Below are 20395 nucleotides of genomic sequence, written 5' to 3' on the forward strand. Positions count from 1 at the left end.
GGTCTAGTAAAAAAAAAAACTTCAAAAGTTTGCCTTCCTTGTAATAAGGTAAGACCAGAGGATCTGAGGCAAGAAATATTTAAGTATCTAATTTATAGAGAAATCAAGGCAAATTAGGTAGATAAGGATCTTTAAAGATCTAAGCCAACATTGTCAGACTGTTGGAAATATTTGAGGTTTTTTCCCAGTCTTCTGTTTGCTTTTTTCAGAAGTTTTATGTAAATTTTCATCTGGTCAAGTGCTGAACAACAGATTTGTTCCTGGCCATTTTATAGGGTCAGAAATGGCCAAAGGAATGGCTTTGTCTTCCAGGAACAAACCTCATCCCATCCCTTCAGAAGGAAAAATTTGCACTATCAGTATGAGGAATTTCTAGGAGTTTTCCAGCTCTAGGAGTCCCAGCCTCCAAACTTCATTAAAATAAACAAAAAAAAAGCTCCATCTCTCACCTTTCTTTTTTTTTTTTTTTTTAAACCAAGCTTTGTCAGCCAGTCTGTGACCTCAGGGAGACACCACTTCTCATTCATCAGAGCAATTTAAAACCCCAAAACTCATATTTCCAAAGCACTTCTAGACTCTCTGAGCTAAACCAGGTGACCACAGGAACCAGGTAAAATAAAATCTTTTTCACAAATACAGGATAATCTTCCCTCTGGGAGTATTTCTGTCACTTAATGTCACAGGAGGGCACCGTGACACCCATCCCATGTCATCACACCCCAGGAGGGAGGGCATGCAACCAAAAAAGAGCTGTAAAGTTGCAACCTTTTAAAGGCTCTGACAGGAATCACAGCACATGTGGAGGCTTAGTGCCTGATTCCATAAGCACTGGCAGGATTTTTACCTCACAGGCCATTCCAGCTGCTGGTACCCCGGGAATATCAGAGCTGGCAGAGCTCTGAGTGTGTCCCCAACAGCAATCACCCATGGGTGCAGATCTGCTGCAAAGGGACACAAATTTGCATTCTCTGGAAGAGGGTCCTGCCTTTCCCAGGCATCATTCCCCTTCCTTCGTGCATCCTGCTCCAGGACCAACCCACCTGCCCTGTTCCAGAGCAATTCCTCCTGCCTCATTCCAAGACAGTTCCTCCTGTGCTTTCCAGGACAATTCCTCCTTCCTCCTGCCCATTCCGAGACAATTTTTCCTGCCTCATTCCAGGACAATTCCTCCTGCCCCATTCCAGGACAATTCCTCCTCCTGCCCTGTTCCAGAGCAATTTCTCCTGTCCTGTTCCAGGACAATTCTTCCTCCTGCCCCATTCCATGAGAATGCCTCCTGCCCCATTCCAGTTCAATTCCTCCTCCTGCCTCATTCCAGGACAATTCCTCCTCTCCTGTTCCAGGATAATTCCTCCTGTGCTGTTCGAGGACAATTCCTCCGGCCTCATTCCAGAAAAATTCCTCCTGCCCCATTCCAGGACAATTCCTTCTGCCTGTTCCAGAGGAATTCCTCCTCCTGCCCCATTCCAGAACAATTCCTCCTGCCCCATTCCAGTTCAGTTCCTCCTCCTGCCCCATTCCAGGAGAATTCCTCCTGCCCTGTCCCAGGACAATTCCTCCTGCCCTGTCCCAGGACAATTCCTCCTGCCCTGTTCCAGGCTTTACACCTGATTGAATCTCAACTTTGCAGTAACCTTTAGGATAACATTTCTCTCTCAAACTAACATCCTGGTGGATTTTTTCTGAATTGTGTGATTCAGTAATTTGAAATATGATTTGAAAGAGAATTGAGATTGTTCAGTCTGGAGAAGGAAAGCTTTGAGATGACCTAAATGTGGCCTTCCAGGACCTGAAGGGGCTGACAGGAAAGGTAAAGAGAGACAATTTACAAGGGCCTGGAGTGCCAGGACACAGGGAATGGTTTCCCACTGCCAGAGGGCAGGGATAGATGGGATATTGAGAAGGAATTCTTCCCTATGAGGATAGGGATTGGAATGGAATTCCCAGAGAAGCTGTGGCTGCTTCTGGATCCCTGGAAGAGTCCAAGGCCAGGTTGGACAGGGTCTGGTGGGAGGTATCCCTGCACAGGGGGTAGAATAAGCTGAGCTTTAATCTCCCTTCCCACCCAAACCATTCTGTGATCCCACGAGTGGTGAGCCAGGAGAACCAAAGCTTTGAGGGACACTGAGAGCCGCGACGGGAGCGCGGCACTGCGGGATCAGAAGCGCCAGAGCTGCTGAGGGAACAGGAGTGGCCAGTACTCACAGAGAGCAGTGGTCAGCTTCTCGGGCTGGTCATAGTGCACCATGGCCACACAGAGGGTGTTGAGGGCCACCACGCAGAGCACGACCCAGTAGAAGCTCTGAGCCTTCACCATGCGCCGGATGAAGAAGCGGAACATCTTCTCTTTCCTCCTGAAGTAGGACGAGCTCTCGTTCTTCCCACTCTTCAAACTGGCGCGGGCAAAGGGAGACCCTGGGACAGAAAGAAGAGTCACCACAGCCCATCCCAGCAGGGAAAAGGCTGGAGGGGGTTCCTGGGCACACAGAGCCTCTCCAAGCACCAGAACAGCTCAGCAGGAAGCTGGGAATGTTGAGAATGGGCTGAGCAAGGGCGTTCGCTTGTAATGAGGGATGAAGGCTGGGCTTCTAAAACTTCATGGGTCAATGCCTAGCTCCACCACCTAAACTGGGCTTCCAAACCTTTGCAGCAATCCTGGGTGTCCCAGTTAAACTCATCACTTTTGCCTGGTTGACAGGGACAAAGAGCAGCGGGCACGGGGTATTTCTGCCCACGGTGTGAAGCACGTCCTTGTGGAGCTGGGTAGGTGCCACAGGAAAGCTCGTCCCTGTTTGTCCTGCTCCAAGGACCAGTTACTAGGGAATTGAGTGAATTCTCCTTAATTTACTCTCCAGCCTCAGCTATTCCTTTAGCAGAGGGCTCAACCTGCCTCCGTGCATCAGATTTTGGGCTCAGCCATTCATTTATCTCAATTCTGCCTCTATCAGCTCCATTTCCACTCTGAGCTGAAACCCTGGCAAAGAGTCAAGGGTTTCAACAATAGGAAGCTGATGGAAGAAATGATTCCTGATGTCAGCTCTCCCCCTGGGGTAGAGGCACTGCTCAGATGAAAAGGCGATCTCCAGCCGGTGCTGAGGCAGAAGAAATCAGGAATAAGGGAATAAACACAGGAACCCCTTGGGGCTCCTCTGCAGCAGCCACAGAAGCTGCTGCAAGCAGGGGAAATGGTGATTGTGCCAGGCTGGCCACTGCCTGTGCAGTGGTTTGTGGCAAGATATCATTGCTGCCTTTCCCCATCCTGGGATGGAGCATCCCAGCAGGGTGAGCAGGACATGTCCTCATCCTGTCCTGGAGCAGGTGGCTCTCCTGGGCTCAGTGACATGAACAAAGAGTTCTGGCTTCAGCAGCCAAACCTTGGAGTGTGATCACCTTCATGTCAACACTTGGAACGGGTGGGAATGTCATCCAGCCTCATCCTGCAACATCAACCACAGCAGCCAGAGAAGGCATGAGACATCCAGATGTGACAGCAGCGGGTTCTCCAAGCCTCACAGCCCCACACAAGTGTGATGTTCCCCCGTGGAAAGTGAGCTCTCTGCTCCATTTCACATTTCTGGCCATCCAAAAGCAGAGCTGGCCTTGGCCAGACTTTGAACAAAGTCCGTGCTGAAAAAATCAGTGTGTTCTTCTGTAGGTTTGAAAATCCGGCCTTTGGCAGTTTGGAAGAGAAGAAATCACAATGCTCCTCCTCTGCTCTGCTTTAAGACAACAAGAAGAGCCACAGTTTGGGATTTAGGCTGCTTCATATCACAGCACTCCTCAGAAGGTACAGAGCTCTCAGATATCCAAGCCCCTCTGTACTCCCAGACTGGCAAAGGAACAGTGCTGCCCTCTCATTCCTGTCTGCTGATCTTCCAGAAGTGCAAAGCAGTGATATTTAAACTGCTCTAACATGGAAAACACCCCCTTCTCCAGGCTTTGGTGTCTGGGAATCAAGGCAGTGCCCTGTGCCTGCTACAGCACAGAGGGTGTGAAGCCAGTGGGAGTGGAAATAAAAGAATAAAAGCTAAGAACAACTGCAGAGAACACCCTGGGAAGTGTTTACCACTACAGAGCTTTATACTGCAGTTATAAAGCTCATCAAGGTGCTTGTGTTTGAATTAAAGTGCAACACTTTCAGCCAATGGCCAGAGAGAGACCTGGCAAAGTCTCCCCGACCCTGAGCTGCATCTTCACGTGGCACTCAGGGATTATTTGTTAGTTCTTCCACGCTCCTTCTGCTCCCATCTGAACACATTACAGAAAACCATCCAAAAACCCCTTTTCTCCAAAACAGATCCTTTATGCGTAATTGCCCACGTGATCTGATTGTTTATGCTCTGCATTTCAGCCTCTTCACAAGCCGGCAGAAGAGGCTGCTTAATCCATTCCTTCTTTTCTGCCTCGTTCCATGAATCAAAATCAAAACCACTTTTCCCAAGTGGGTGAAGCACTCATAGAAGGTGGAAAGCACTGCTGTTATTTTCCCTGCCATATGCTCCCGAGACAGTTCCCAGCTCTGCCTCAGATTATTCCCGAGCCCAGATGCTCCATCATCCGTTGCCACCTGAAATGCTGAACTCCAAGATCTGTTGGCGAGGCATTGGCTGCCCAGAGCCTGGAGGGACTTGGATTTGGAGGCAAAGATCTCATAATTATTGCAACTGTGAGCAAATATTCCAAAAACGACCATTCCTTTTTATCCATGCAGGGATCCAAGAGAAAACAACAGCAAACCAAACCAAAAATGCACACAGGCTGCTGCATTTTTGCCCTTTTTCAGCACCAAACCTCTCCTGGAAGTGGCAGCAGTTTCACCACAAACCCTGCAGCCCAGGGGACTGTGGCAGCTCAGTGCTGGTGTCAGGAACATGCCAAGCCACGCTCATTTTCTGCAACCAGGTCTTCCTTTAAAGGGGGAAAAAAAAATTCCAGCAGCAGCTGTGATCCCTGAAAACATCAACGCCAACTTTCCAAAGGGCGACTGAGGCACTCATGCTGTGCAAGCAGCCACCGACACGGATTCTCAAATGTGCTGTTTGTGCTGCTCCTCCTGTGCATCCAGGATTTGCTGCTTCGTGGGGACTGGGCTGCCAAGACATTTCTTTGGAAGATAATGAGAACATCTGCTGCTTCAGCAGCAAAACAGACTCCAGCAACAGGCACGGGGACGAGCAAAGCGCCCGACTGCAGAGCAGCAGGAGATGCCTCTCCCACGGCTCAGAGGGTTTTGGCTCCAGCAGCTCCCTGAGGTGGGTGCTGAGTGCCCAGAGCCTCCCCTGGCAGCCCAGAGCTGCCTCTGCCTCCCCCCCGGGCAGATCTCAGCAGGGAATCAGCTCTGGGAGCTGCAGAACGGGCAGCACCTCCTGAGCCTGAGGATCCCAAATTCACCCCAGCAATGCTCCTCAGTGCAGGATGCCCTGCTCTGCACTGGAGCTCCAGATCTGGCTTTAAAATCACGTTAAGATCTTCCTCGAAGACAAGAATGAGAGAATTGAGGCCGCTGCCCAGCACCTCCCAGTGACCACTCCCACAGCAAAGGCTGCAACGCCCCAGCTGGGCATTAGTGGACAACGGGACTGTGGCCACTTCCTCTCCTCCCTCCAGCAGTGTTGTTGGGCAGATTTGGGGTTCACTAGCATGAATGAGCACGTTCCAAGCAGAATCCCGGGATGGCCAGCCCAGCAGGGACTGTCCCCAGGCTTTGCAGGGCTCTCCCAAGGGTGCAGCATGCAAGAGCTGAGGCAGGCAGCGCAGGGAGAGGGTGAAGCCACGGAGCTTTTTGCTTTGGGAAGTCAAGTGCTGCTGCAGCAGAAGTGGAAATTCATTCTCCTTCAGGAAACCGCAGCTTCTGGAGCAGAGGAGCCACTCCAGAGGAGGAAACATGACATGGACAGGTTCAGGTGGAGATCGAGACCTCGGGGGATGCGAAGCCAGTACTCACCAACGGAGCAAATGTCTGTGAAATGGTCCTCACCTTCTTCTGCATGAATCAGGTCATTTTTGCTCTTCTTTATTGCGGCTCTTTTCAACACTGCGTGCAAATTAAAGAGAAAATGCCCCGTGAGGATGCAGAGTGGATTCTCTCTCCCCCTCCCTTCACTCTGCAAGGCCAGCATTTCCTTCCCAATGCCAGCTTAAAGCTCTCCCACCAGGGTACCCCGGAGCAAACCGGACAACCCACAACCTTGCAGGGCCTCTGCACGCCTCAGTGCCAGGGTGCTTCACTCCTTTGCCCTTCCAGCTCCTGAAGGTTTGCCAGGCACAGCTCTGCAGGTTCCATTTCGTGCAGCAGATGCAGGAGGGTGGGGGGGGGGGCACTTCAGCACAGCACAAAGGCTGGGCAGGGACTCTGGAGCTTCCTGAGCCCCACTGGGGCTGGGAGATGAGTGCTGCCACCCCTGGAACCACCAGTGCTGTTTGCAGCGGGCACCGTGAGGGAGTCAGCGTTTACAGAGCTCCGTTTACCACCCAGCCATGCCTCAAGGAGCAGAAATGCTGCGTGGAAAAAGCGGCCACACATCAGTGAACAGCCCCTCAGCAGCACCCGGTGTGCAATCCCTGCCCCCTGGGGATGTCGGGATTCTTTGAAAACACTTTTTTTTTTTTATTCCTCCAAAATCAGCTTTTAGTGGGGAGGGCAAACATCACTACATTTACTCCAACAGGGAACGAGAGCTCTGCACTGTCCACCCAGAGCACAGGGGGTGAGGCAGGAGCACTGAGGACGGTGCTCCCAGGACCACCTACCTGCAGAACCTTGAGAAGTGGCAGAAAAAAAAATCATGTTGGTACAGTTTGGTGACAGCTTCGAGACATACAGTAACTAAAGCAGCACTTTCTATCAGCAGTAAGACACCCCACGGTGTGGTGATACAGACTGGTCCGTGGGCACACACAGCAAAGCCACTCACGCTGCAGAGACTGCCCCGGGGAGGCTCCTCCACAACACCCCCTCACCCTAATGGGCTACAGATTCATTTCCCACACTACACGGATTGCCCTGCCCTGACAGAGACATGGATGCGCTTCCTCCTGCTACGGGCTGTGCTTGAGTCACTTCAAGGGAACACCCAGAGCCACACCCGGGTTCGGAGAGGCTCGGAGAGGGGAGGATGCTCTGAACCTGTGATCTGGATTCGCTGTTCTGCGTTGTTGGTGCTCCTAGCTGCCCCACCCAGCTCTAGGCTGAATCCTCAGTCCCAGCAATGCCAGCTCGGGGGTCCCTGAGGCTGTGTCTGTCCCAGCACACTCCAGCATGTCCAGGGCCATCTCAGCACTGGAGCACAACCAGCGCTGGGATTAAGGTTTTCCAACACTCCCTGGCATGAACTGAGCAGCTTTTTATCTTCTCCCCCAGAAAACTCCTCCGTGTGTTTGGCAGTGAGGTTGTGCCATCTCTCCAGGCACGTCCTTCTGTTTTGGGGACTCAGAATTTACCACCATAGACTGTGGGCTGCTCCACACCAGTTGCTCCAAGGCTGGAAACATTTTCGGGCTCCTTTCGCTTTAGGTAAGAGAAGCCTGAGAATCTCTGGGTCTTTACTGCGTGCCTTTACTGCACCCACCTCGAGTTTCTCACAGCACTCAGCCTCTCAGACAGCTCCTCAGACACAAAGTCCAGCTGCAGCCCGGCAGCCCTGGCCGCACCAGTGCCGGACAGGCTTCCCCAGCTCACACACACCCCCGACACGCACACGAGGACTGGCCACGCACACCTCAGCCCTGACCTGCTGCAGCCCCAGCTCTTCCAGCCCCAAATCCTCCCCAGCGCAGGTCACCGGGCTGGCCGAGGCTGGAGCAGCACCTGATGCTCCGCAGAGCTGCACGGCTGGGAGCCAGGCAAAAGCACCTGGGGACTGTCACCGGTGACCTGGGCACGGGGCCGGGAGGGAAGCTGCCCCTGTGTGCCACCTAAGCCCCTGGTGATTTGCAATCCACTCACTGTTGTAGCTGCTGCCGCTGCCAGTCTCTGCCGGCGCCGTGCCTTGAGGAATCGGCCCTTCCGAGGCGGCCCTCCCTGACAGTGAATGGGAGGAGAAAAAAAAAGAGGGGGGGGAGGGAGGGGAGGGGAAAGGAGGAGACATGGGAGGACGAAAGATGGTCAGAAAAGGGAGAGGGAAGAATCTTTAACTGAGCTTTGAGTGGCTGGCGCATCCTAAGAGCTGTCGGGGCTGGAGGCACAGGGGGAGCATCCCCGTGGCCTCGCTGCTCGGCTCCTCCGGCCGTCCTGCCACGCTGGGCTCGCACGTCGGAAGGAAGGATCACCACACCCTGTTATGTCTTACTGCTTACAGCTAACAGGGGGCTCAGTCCCTTGGTCAAATCCGTTCGGAGCCCTGCCTTCTCTCGGTCAGCGCATTCGCTCTTCTCCATCCTTCTGGCAGCCTCTACCCCCTGCACACACAGCCAGCCACCCTCGGCAGGGCGTGGGCACCGACCCCGAGGGCACATCCCCATCCCGGGCCGGCGTGGGGTGTCCCATAACTGCTCCTCAGCCACCTGCAGCCTGGAGAAGGGGCTCTGTGGCCGGATTCGTGCCGGGTGCATGCGGGAGGATCCTCCTGCTCGGGAGGAAGGCGTGGCAGTGACAGCAGTGGAACCTCTCCCGTGGCACAGGAGGAAAATGCCCAGCAAAGCCACCTACCGTCCAGAGGGGACTTCTCTTCCGCGTTCTTGTCCTCCTCGGCCAGCATGACCTCCTCTGGAAAAGGAAAACCGGCCAGGGTCAGCCTCAGGTTCCTCACAGCCCTGCTGTGACACCGGCTGGTGGGGCAGCAGGAGCCTGTCCCAGTGCCACCCTGGCCAGCCCAGTGCCACCCTGGCCACCCCTGACAGAGTCTGCAGAGCAATTCATGCCTCAGGGCTGTGTTTCTCACAGGATGCACAGAATTCACAGAATCACTGGGGTGGAAGAGACCTTCAAGATCATCGAGTCCAACCCAGCCCCAACCCCTCAGCTAAACCCTGGCACCCAGTGCCACATCCAGGCTTGTTTTAAACACACCCAGGGATGGTGACTCCACCACCTCCCCGGGCAGCCATTCCAGAACTTTATCACTCATTCTGTGAAAAACTACTTTCTAATATCCAACCTAAATTTCCCTTGGCACAGCTTGAGACAGAGTCCTCTGGTTCTGTCAGTGCTGCCTGGAGAAAGAGCCCAGCCCCAGCTGAGCACAGCCACCTTTCAGGAGCTGTACAGAGTGCTGAGGTCACCTCTGAGTCTCCTTTTCTCCAGGCTGAGCACCCCCAGCTCCCTCAGTGGTTCCTCACAGGGTTTGTGCTCCCAGCCCCTCTCCAGCCTCGTTGCCTCCTCTGCACGTGCTCCAGGTCCTTCCCAAAGTGAGGGCCCAGGACTGGACACAGCACTCGAGGTGTGCCCTCACCAGTGGCAGTACAGGGGCAGAATGACCTCCCTGCTCCTGCTGGCCACACCATTCCTGATCCAGGCCAGGGTGCTGTTCTCAGCCCGTGTGCCTCTCGCACAGGGGGAGGATTCCAAACAAACCACTTCCTCTGTGAGATCCCTCCTCACAAACCCGCTCCGGGTCCCTCACCAGCTCTCATCCCCAAGGCACCTCTGGAGACCAAGGGCCTTCCTCCAGACCAGGCAGCACCACAAATCCCACAAGCCCCAGGAAGGTCCCTCAAGCCCATCCACACTGGAGACGATTTGGAGAAGATGCTCCACACCCATCACTGCTCTTTTGTCTCCAAAAATCAGGATTCAGCCACGGGGAGCAGAGTGGTGGCACAGGGTGAGAGCAGCAGGGCCACACGGCAGGAGAGTCGCTGTCACCACAGAGCCATCACATCAAACCTTTGTCCAAACAAAATCCACAGCAAGTTTTCCATGGGGGAGCTCTGCCTGGCACAGTGACTGCAACACCACCCTTCCATTCCTCTGCAACTTAACTCCAAAATACAACCTTGTACTGTCCTAAATTTAAAAAAAAAATAAAAATCAGGAAACACTAAAACCCAACCTCCCAAAACAGAATAATTTTTATCTGTGTGAAAGACAACTCAATTTCCTGAGGTTTCCCAGGGCACTGCCACCCCCCCTGGCCAGTTTGCAGTGCTGTGCCAATACTTGAGACCACACTCAGAACCACAGATTTTGGGTTTGCTGCTGGAAACTGATGTGGGGATCTGCTAAAGGACAACCCAAAGCAAACAAATATTGAGCTGGCAGCTGGTAAACTCCACACTTCCTTCTATTCTTATAAATGGCAAATTCACACACCTGTAATTCCATCAATGTGATCTGGGCTCTTACTAAAACATCTGACACCGTGTTCCCACCAAATTTTGCTTTAAAGTCCGTTTAAGCCAGTCTAGACGGAAGAGTAACTTCAGAGAAATAAATACAAACAAACCAGAGGCCAAACATCAAAGTGTGTAGCTGAGAGCTGTCTAGAAGGATACCAGAGGGATCAGCCTTATATAAGCCTATATAAGCCACACAAGCCTTATATAATCTCTTTATTAATCATCTGGGAGAGAGAGGGAATGATACTTTAATAAGACAGCAAATTGAGAAGGCTGAAAAATAATACCAAGGACTGAAGAAGGCTGGAAAACCAAGCAGAGGGGAAGGGAATGCAAAAGTGCAAAGTAATGCACCGGAGATGTGGAAGAAAGGAGAGCTGAGAGAGGTAAAAATGTCAAAGCTCAAAGCTGCACTTTAAAAGGTGTAAAGTCCTTCCAAAAACCCACAAGTTGTGCTTGCAACTCCCACCTACAATTCTGGTGGTTTTCAAGTCTTCTTAAGACAGGTCAGAAGAGTGAAATGGGCTTTTTCAGACAGCTCAAGAGACTTCTCTGCCCAGCCAGCACCTCAGACCAAAAGGTTCTTCTGAAGTCCTCCCAGGGAAAGCCGTACTGATGTTTGGGGGCTGAAATATGGGAGGATTGAAATGGCAATTCTCAGTCTGGCTGCCCTGAAACACCAGGAAGGAATGGGAGACCCTTCCCAAAGGCTGCTGCTATACTGGATTCCCACCTACAAATTACTCTTACAAGACAATTCTGCAAACCTTTGCCCCAAATTCAGGGTCCTGAATTGGTGCCCAAACAAATTTCCATCCATAAACACAGCTGGGCTCAGTTTTGCTGTTCCTTTAAAATAACCCAACCCTGTTTCACCTCTGAAATTCCCTCAAGCCTCGTTCTCCTCCTGCAGCAGGTTCTCTCCCTTGATAATTATTCCTGTCTGCCTCGTGTCCTCTGTGAATCCAAAGGACCACAGCTACCCCAGGAGGTTTTTAAGGCTAAAAAAAGAGCTCAGCAGGTCACTGTGCACTGCCAGGAGGGGTTTTTCACCAGCCAGCATCCTGAACAGAGGCTCAGGAGCTGCTTTGCCTTTAGTCATCCCTAACAGAGCCTGGAAGGAGATAATTGGGCACCTGAACCCCCCCCAAAACGGCGCCTCTGCATGAGGAGAAATGTTCAGCAGAGAGATGGGACCAGAGCAGCAATTCTGAGCCTCCAAACAAAGGCTCAGGGCCTTTGCCAGGGTATCAGAGGCAGGGGTGTCTCAGCAGCAAGAGGAATTTTTGGAGATTAAGTGCTGGGTGTGACTGGGCTGGAAATAAAGGCAAAGCAGCCAAGAAAGTGGTGCCTCTTCTCTTTGGTGTGGGAAAAGAGGATATTGGGGGCTCAAAGGAGCAGCAGATTACTGGAAATAACTTGCACTCAACAGGCAACAGAGGTGAGGAAAAACAAAGACTAAATGAATTTAATTTCTGGCTGGGTAAATAGAAAAAGCTGTTAAAAATGCAGCCCTCAGAAGTGGCTGGCACACTCTCCCAGGGAGCTCTGCTTTGTCTTTGTGGCAATTCCCCTGCCTTGGCATCTCCCCCAGGGCTCTTTGCTGGAGGTGTCTGTTCCCATCTCTCTCGGGGGCTCAGGGCTCTGTTTTTCTAAAGAAAGCTGAAACCTGAAGTTCAGAAAGCTCTGCCCTGCCAAGGGATGGCCTTGAAGTTACAGAGGGCTGGGAGAGAGAGGTGAAACCATTCCCAAAGCCTGGCACTCCAGGAGAACGGAAACACTCCAGTTTTGTGCTTTGGAAAATGTGGATTTGGAAAGAATTAAAATGCAAAAGATGTGAAACTTGATTAGCCCTGAACTGGAAGACTTTGAGTCTCTGAGCAAAGTGTTTTTGTCGTGGTTTGACATGGAAGTGAATTTTTTCCAGGAAGTTGGGTCAAACCAATCAGTGGTCAGGTTTAGATATTAGCACCTGGAGTGACCACTGAAAGTATGGACACGCCTCTGAGAACACAGGGGGTTAAAAGCAAGAACTCCCAAGAGAACTCTCTCTTTTGGTTCCGGTCGTCAGAGAGTGCAGACTCCCCCCCTGCCCAGCCTTAGGCTGGGTGGGGGAGGGGAAGCCACGCGGCCTTGTCCAGGTAGGCCGAGGGGGCTGAGGGTCTGGAACCCAGCCAGCTCCTGGACGGAAGGGTGGAGAGAAGCGGAGATGCCTTTGCCCCTGCCCCCCCCCCCCCCCAAGAGGGAAAGAGACAGAGAGCCTGGTGGCACCTGGAAATCTGCCGGCAGAAGAGAAAGAAAAAGGGGGGGAATGCCCAGCGTGGGAGGCGGAACGCCAGACTGAGATATCAGCCATCCAGGGAGTCTGAACTTTTAACCCTTTCCAAGAAATGAGGGCTTTTTAAAAAGTATTACTCCTCCTTAATTTGTAGTAGAAGAGAGATAGTCCGGGACCTGAGATGTTAGAAGAAGAAATATTTAAGTAGGAAGAGATGATGAAGTAGCTTTTAGCTAGACTTTTCTTATTAGCCATGGACTGAACCAAAATCTCCTGCAATAGAGACTGCATTTTAAGGGGATGCAGTAGTAACCCAGGGAGACTTGTTTCAGCTTCGAACAGCACAGGAATGGCGAGAAACGAAGAGAACTAAAGAGGGAATGGTGATACCCTCTGTCTTCAGGAAGAAGATGAGTCCTGTTTTTAGACCCCTCGGCCCCAGGGGAAAATGGGGGGGACTGTAGTCCCAGGATGAGAAACTGAACTGTTGTATCTTTGGGTCCGTGGCAAAGCATCCTTAAAGGAGCCCTACGAGCAGTCTGTCCATGCACGGTGGTGAGAGCACTGTGACATGGAATGGAGAGTGTCACACTAGCAGATTTTTCTTCCGGGCAGTTGCCATGTGTGACAGGGAAACACAGGGTAGCAGCTGTGTTTCCTGGGGGGCCTGTAGTACAAGAGAGACTTCTCTCTCCCTTGATAGTTTAAGCATAGATTACCTGAAAGGTAGTAATTTGATCAAGAATCCCAGGTGATGTTTCATGACTGAGTGTGTTTAGAATTAAAAAGAGGAGGGGTGGTTTTAAAAAGTCTTCATCCTGAATTTAGTTTATGTGTTTTCTGTATTAGTAGTAGTTTAATAAAGTTTTTTTCCTTTGTTATTAAGCTTAGGCCTGCTCTGCTCTGTCCCTGATAACATCTCACAGCATTTATTTAAAGAAAGTACATTTTCATAGGAGTGCTGGCATTGCGCCAGTGTCAAACCATAACAGTTTTCCAAATGATTCATGTCCTAGTAAGATAAGAGAAACATCTTCAAAAGAATATTGGTGGGCTTATAAACTCTTTACTCTGCGTGGAGAACTTGTAGTTCCCTGTTCTCCAAAAGTTCCAGCCTTGGAGTTCCTGCAGTTCTGAGGAGTTCAGTGGAGAAAGCAGCAGGGGCAAAATCCTCTGCATGGATTGCATCCCTTGGCTTCCCCACTTTTTAATTCCTCTGGAAAGCTCAACTACCTTCAAACGGAAGGAGGGGAGGTTCAGGTGGGATATTGGGAATTAGGAATTGTTCCCTGGGAGGGTGGGCAGGCCCTGGCACAGGGTGCCCAGAGCAGCTGTGGCTGCCCCTGGATCCCTGGCAGTGCCCAAGGCCAGGCTGGACAGGGCTTCCACCCTAAACCAGTCTGGGATTCTGTGATAATTCAAATTACTGACATTAATGAGAAACATTAACAACACTTCAGAGTGGTCAATGAGCAATAACCACAATGTAAAATTAAAGTTACTGTTGACTGAGGGGTGGGGCACAAGTAAAGGAGTGATTTTAGTCACTCACACTTCCTTCAGTCCTAAAACAACACTTGAGGTAAAAACCCGAGCACTACAAAGGACAAGGGCACCTCCAGTCCAGCTCCAGCAACTATACAGAATATGTAAAAAACTACAGAGCAAAAACCATCTAAGGAATAAGATATCATTTTATGAAGCACTGGAATGCAGCTTTCCACTCTTCCTGCCTTGCATCAAAAATAAACGAGGGGGGAAATACCAAACAAACCAAATGCTTAGGGAGGACATTAGAAATATTGGAAAGCTGAGGAGGCTTCCAGGGGAAGAGAGGAGATTGGGCTGATTGGTTCTGGGTGCTCTAGAGCAGGAAAAAAATAAGGTGAAACAAGGTAGAGGAAAATTAGAGAAAGAAAAGTAATGAAAAGGACTCCTGAATCCTTCCTCTTGCTGCAGAAAGGCGACGGATTTAAAGTGAGGGCAGGACACAGCTCCGTGGGGTTGGTTTATTTCTGAAATCAAACTGAGGGTTAACACGGGGCACTCTTTGCTCCAAGAGTCAACGAGGCCAAGGCTGGCAGAAGGACTTAAAAACAATTAGCTATTCCCAGGAATAATGACCAAATCCTCCAGAGTTCCATTAGAGCAGAATCCCAGGAGCTTTTGCTCTTCCCTTTGTGCAAACAGCTCCTGCCTGGGGCTGCTGCAAGATTTCTGTCCACGTCTGTCTGTCCTCCCTGGCTGTATGTCCCCCCTCCAAATCCTGGAGAAGGAATTCCAGGTCATTCCAGAGCTGAAATCCCCAAAGCAGACCTGGGAAATCCCCGTCGACGGCACAGTCCCAATTTTCAGTGCCTCAGTCCTAAAGCCTGGATTCTCTGCTCTGCTTTGCCTTCACGCTGCATTTTTATTCAAAGATTTTATTAACACTGCTAAGCTGATTTTAATTACTGCTATTATTCAGCTGTACTAGGAGGCTCTTTTATATTCCTATTGTATTCTCAACAATGCCTTTGCAGAGTATTTTTAACATTCCCTGATTCAGCTCTTTTGCATGCACCTCCCTGTTCCACAAAACCTTCTGGATCGTGTGTTGTTAGGCTGAAAAATGTGCATTTTCCAGCAGTTTCGCTCGAGATCGGTGTGGCATTTATTCAGCCCTGGCAACAAAGAAATGGAAGAGCCAGGAATTCCCACAGGGATGGGAATTGGAGCAGAGGTTGACTGTACATTTTATAATTTCTCCATCCCAAGTTTCTCAGAAGTTCAGCTGGTGATGGGCAGAGCAAAGTGACACAAAGTCACCCTCAACCCGGCAGGGGGATTCTCAGCTCTGTTTCAGTGATGGAGATCAGGGTTAAGGGACCAAAAATCACCAAGAGCCTTAAAAGCAGGACAGGATGAGAAAGGGAGAAGCCCAGAGAACCCTGCTCCAGCCTGGGCAAGCCAGGAATTAATCTGAGTTTGAGGTTGAACAAAAGCTGCAAACTAATGAGAAGACAAATTCTAAATGGAAAGGAAAGGGAATTCTTTATTTTCTCATTCCTCCAGAAGCACAGAATGAAGAGTGGCTGCCTGAGTTGCTGCTGAACAGTCACAGTGAATAAAAGTCTGACAACACAAGTGGCTCTCAATTGTCACCCTGTGCAAGTGCTACAAGAAATAATGGGTTTAAAGCACCACATAAACTGCTGATATTTCTATTTTACATTTCAGTTGTAAAGAGCAAAGATGAAGCTCATCTGTCTAAAATGGCACCCACGAATCCATTTGAGAAACCAGCACTTCTTTTCCTCCCCATCATTGTTCTAAAAGGCCTTTTCACTCGGCTCAGATGTTGAAAAGCAAGCAAGGAGGAAATTACCCCCCATTTTCTTGGTGCTGCACGGAAGAATTGACTGTGGTTATGTCAATATATAAATATCAGCTCCTCCATAAGGCAGGAAGGTTATTGGTAATCGTTGCAGTCTGATAAAAATGCTATTTTCTGTTAAATTAATGTGTCTGGGTCCTGGTTAAACTTGCTCACGCCTTGCAATAAAGAGCAATGTTCAGTTCCAGGGGTTATAAATCAATGTTAATATGGGCTGGGGGGAGTCTCATGCAAGTGATCTTTGTAGCTCATAAAAAATGCCACTCGGGTGGGTTTTATCAGCACAGAAAGAAAGGCTGATCAACCAGCTGGGACAGGGAGTAAATAAAACAGAAATTACTCATGGAAGGGAGCAGTTCCCCTCGTGCAGGCTTTGGGCACTCAATCGTTTTTTATATTATCCTGTATTAGGACAATTGCTTTGATCTCAGCAATAAAGCTGGCTCAGCTCCTTTAGTTTTGCTTAAACCAAACCAAGATATTTTTGCAATAACTTTGGTGCAACCACTCGGAAAGAATTCCAACAAAACCAATGAGTGCTGGCCGGGTCCTCCCCAGGCTTGGCCACACCACAGACTAATTCTGGAGCCCATCACCAGACCTCCCTTGCCCCAAAACACATCCAGGCAAGCCCAGGAGCTGCCTGCCTTACCTGCTTTGAAGATCCACTCCAGGTACCCGTTGAGCTCCCGCTCGATTTGCTGCTGCCTGCGGAGCTTCAGGAACGCCCGGCGGTTCTCCACCCGCTCGCGCTCCTTGGCAAATTCACTGTCAAGAGAGGGAAAACCCATCACAGGCAGCCAGGGCAGGCACACAGCCCTCCCTCAGTCTTCCAGGGAGCCTGTGGAGTCCAGCATGGGAGCAGGGAGTGGGAAGCACAGCAAGGGGCTTTTTGTTGTCCTGATGCCTTGTGAGGGCTGCCCTGGAACAGAGACTGGGCAGAGCTAAAGAATAAAGCAGGGATTTATTCAAAGGCCTCCATGGATCCACCTTGGGCAGCAGCAGAGCCCAGCCAGGGCTGCACCCAAGAGGAACCAAAATGGTCCCAAAATGCACGAGCGCTCCCGGGGGCTCTCACTGGGATCAGCTCTGCTCCATTTGCACCTTGCAGTTCATTGTCCCATTCCAGCTTTAGCCCATGCACTCCCATCCTGCTTGTTTTTCTCTCTCCAGCCCACGCTGTTTGTGCTCCTGGGCCTGAGATTTGGATCATTTGTCCTTGGTGCCCAGCTGGAGCAGGAATTGTTTTGTGTCCCTGCTCTGTGCACAGAGCTCAGCATCCCCTCATGTGAAGCCCAGACCCACAGACTAAAGCAGCAGAGAATGTGAAAAATAGAAAAGCTAAACCTGAGGCATCAGTCCAACAAATTATTCCTCAGCTGCCTCTCCTGAAAAAGACCTGAAAAATTCCATGTGCACACACCACAGCCAGTCATGAAACACAAATTACCATCCTCAATGCTAAAAACCATCCTTCAGCTCTCTCCACAGCACAATCTTCTCTGGAAGCCAAGATTAAGTCACAGACATCAGCACTTTTCTAAAGGGATCTGCTCTTCCCTGTCAGCCTTTCTTCACGTTTTCCCAGGGTTTTGGTGATTGTGACAAGCACAGGTCAAATGAGAACTGAGTGGGGATGGGTTGAGGTGAAATAGCCCAGATGTCCTGGGCTGAGGGTAAAAATGATCCTGCTGTTTGCTAAAATCCAACGGAAAGGATGAGTCTGGATGTCCTCACTAGAACAGGGCAGGCAGAAAGGAAAGGTCATCCAGCCATCACAGAAATCACATCCAAGTACACCCTGCTGGTCTAGCTTGAAATGAAGGTGAGAAAAAAGTGCAGCCATCAGCCTGACAACCCACACTGGTGCCTTTCCCAAGGCAGTTCCTGGCACCTCTGGAATTTTTTGATTTTCTGGACACATGAAGGTGTCCAGCTGCCATTTATGGAGCTCTGACCAGCCCCTGCAATCCCTGTTTTAAGCACTCACTGGAGTGTCTCCCACAAGAGATTTGTGTGGATAAATGTGGGATCAGAGGCTTCAGTCCCTCAGCACATCTTAACTCTTCTGTGTCCTTCACACCTTCAGTTTACTATTAATTAATCAATCAGCTAACTAATGATTTTTACTGAAATCTACCTAATCAACCCACACGTGCTCATCAAAAGCCAGGAGCTGGGAGAAGGGGGGAGGAATGGGGGGAAAAGGAGCTCCAAGTGCCAGGGGCAGCTTTGCATTCACAATCTGCAGCTGGTCCTTCAAAGGCGCCCCTTGTGCTTCGTTTGGCAGGAATGTGACCCACGGAGAAGGGACTGAGGGAGAACCTGGCACTGATGGGAGGGCTGAGATGGAATCTTCATTTTGGAGCACATCCCAGGCTCCTGACTCCCCTCTCCTGTCCCCACCTGCCAAGACGGCCCCTGGCTCCATCCTTGGAACAGAGGGAGTCCAAACACAGCTCTGAGCTGACAGCTCCTCCCTGGCACTCAGCACATCCCCAGGGGGATCCCAGATCCTGCACGTGTCAGCTGCATCACCCCTCTTCCCTTTTCATGCTCTCACTCCTGCTTCAGCCCCTGCTGCCTGGAGCCACGACCTTCCCTCAGTCTGGATTTGTGTGTGGAGCAGGAGGACTGAGCTCAGGCAGCACGAGGTGAAACATGCACTTCGTTTTCCAGGCGTGGCGTTGGGGGCTGGCGTCAGCACAGGCTTCCCAAAGGAGGAGACAACAGCAGTGGGAAGTTTCCTGGAGGATCCCCGTGGGCAGGAAGGACAGCAGATGAGCCATGGCACTGCTCCCTCACCCCTCAGGAGCAGCAAAGGCAGAGCTCTCCTTGCAGAGCTTTTCATCCTCTGCCAGGTCCCGTCTGGCCTGAGGACAGTAAAAGTTACCCAGGACTTGTCCCTTTTATCACAACTTTATATTGCAGAATCACAAAACAGAAATGACCCACAAAGATCAGAGTCCAAAATCTCAAGTGGAAAGACTGTATTTTAAAAGTGTAAGAAAACGAGGGAGAAACTGCTGGAAGTTGCAAACCTTCAGCAGTTTCTGCACAGCCAAACACAGATCTGCCAAGGCACCAGAGAGGGGCATTGTGAAGTTAAAGCCACCTGTGCCCTCCTGCTCCCTGGAACTGGCAGCTTTGGCCACCACAGAATCCCAGAATTGTTTGAGTTGGAAGGGACCTCCAAGTCCATCCAGTGCCACCCCTGCCATGGATAAGGACACCTCCCACTGTCCCAGGCTGCTCCAGCCTGGCCTTGGGCACTGCCAGGGATCCAGGGGCAGCCCCAGCTGCTCTGGGCACCCTGTGCCAGGGCCTGCCCACCCTCCCAGGGAACAATTCCTTCCCAATATCCCATCTAACCCTGTGCTCTGGCACTGGGAAGCCATTCCCTGTGTCCTGCCCCTCCAGGCCCTGGGACAGTCTCTCTCCATCTTTCCTGTTGGCCCCTTCAGGCTCTGCAAGGCCACACTGAGCTCACCCCAAAGTTTCCCCTCTCCAGGTGAACAATGCCAGCTGTGGCAGCCTTCCCTCCCAGCAGAGCTGCTCCATCCCTCTGATCCCCTGGTGCCTCCTCTGGATCTCTGCAGCAGCTCCAGCTCCTGCCTGTGCTGGGCCAGGGCTGGGGCAGCTCTTCAGGTGGGCTCTCACCTGAGCACAGGGCACAGGGGCACAATCCCCCCTGCCCTGCTGCCCACGCTGGGCTCAGCCCAGGGCAGGGGGTTCAGGGCTGGGGCAGCTCCAGTTCTCACCCACAGCACCCCCAGCTCCCTCTCCAGGGCTGCTCCAGCTGCTCATCCCAGCCTGGATTGGTCCTGGGGCTTCTCCTGACCCAGGGGCAGCTCCAGCACTGCTGAAACCTCCCCAGGTTCCTGTGGGCCACTGCTCGAGCTTGTCCCCACCCTTGTCCAGGCATTGCTGTAGAATTTAGGAATGTAATTTCTAGGAGAAGGCAATTCCTTGGGTCTCTGCCCATGAAATTCCTTCTGAATGCTCCAGAGCTGCTGCACAATCAGGTTCAAGACTGGAGGGTCTTGATTTAGGATCTTCCTGGTGAAAGGAGCTCCACTTGTTCTTTCTCATTTTGGGAGATGGCAGAGAGGTTTGGTGAAGCTGGGACTTGTTAAAAAGAAGGTTTTCTGTATGAAATGAAATAATAAATGATGTGTGTCTTTTCCACTATATCCATCACCATTCAGGAACTGAAATATTCCCCATTTGCTGCAACTAGAAAACTCCCAGAATTTCCCTTTGAGAGCTCTTCAACAGATTTCAGAACACATTCAAAGAAAATGGGGGAAATGATATCAAAATGCTGTATTTCATCTAAAAATATTTCAACTGAAGTTTCCCTGCCAGCTCCAAATGAAAACACAGAGAGCCCCATGGGAAGGGTTGGGAGCAGTAAATAGGTTTCCTCTTTTATTCAGCATCATTCCCATTTATGCCATTGACTT

The 20395-nt window shown here is 51.0% G+C and overlaps 1 protein-coding gene across 2 annotated transcripts in view; it reads right to left on the reverse strand.

Annotated features, from left to right (window-relative positions):
- Window positions 1-20395, reverse strand: part of CACNA1B (calcium voltage-gated channel subunit alpha1 B) — a 298976-nt gene that overhangs the window by 129637 nt on the left and 148944 nt on the right. For both annotated transcript variants that reach the window (XM_053961845.1, XM_053961844.1), the window contains exons 9-12: window positions 16582-16697; window positions 8648-8704; window positions 5945-6034; window positions 2206-2415 (exon numbers count right to left, since the gene is read on the reverse strand). In XM_053961845.1, coding sequence (XP_053817820.1) covers window positions 2206-2415; window positions 5945-6034; window positions 8648-8704; window positions 16582-16697 — 473 coding nt within the window. The remainder of the gene's footprint in view (window positions 1-2205; window positions 2416-5944; window positions 6035-8647; window positions 8705-16581; window positions 16698-20395) is intronic.

This window comes from Vidua chalybeata, chromosome 21 (genome assembly GCF_026979565.1).
Source record: "Vidua chalybeata isolate OUT-0048 chromosome 21, bVidCha1 merged haplotype, whole genome shotgun sequence".
Classification (NCBI taxonomy): domain Eukaryota; kingdom Metazoa; phylum Chordata; class Aves; order Passeriformes; family Viduidae; genus Vidua; species Vidua chalybeata.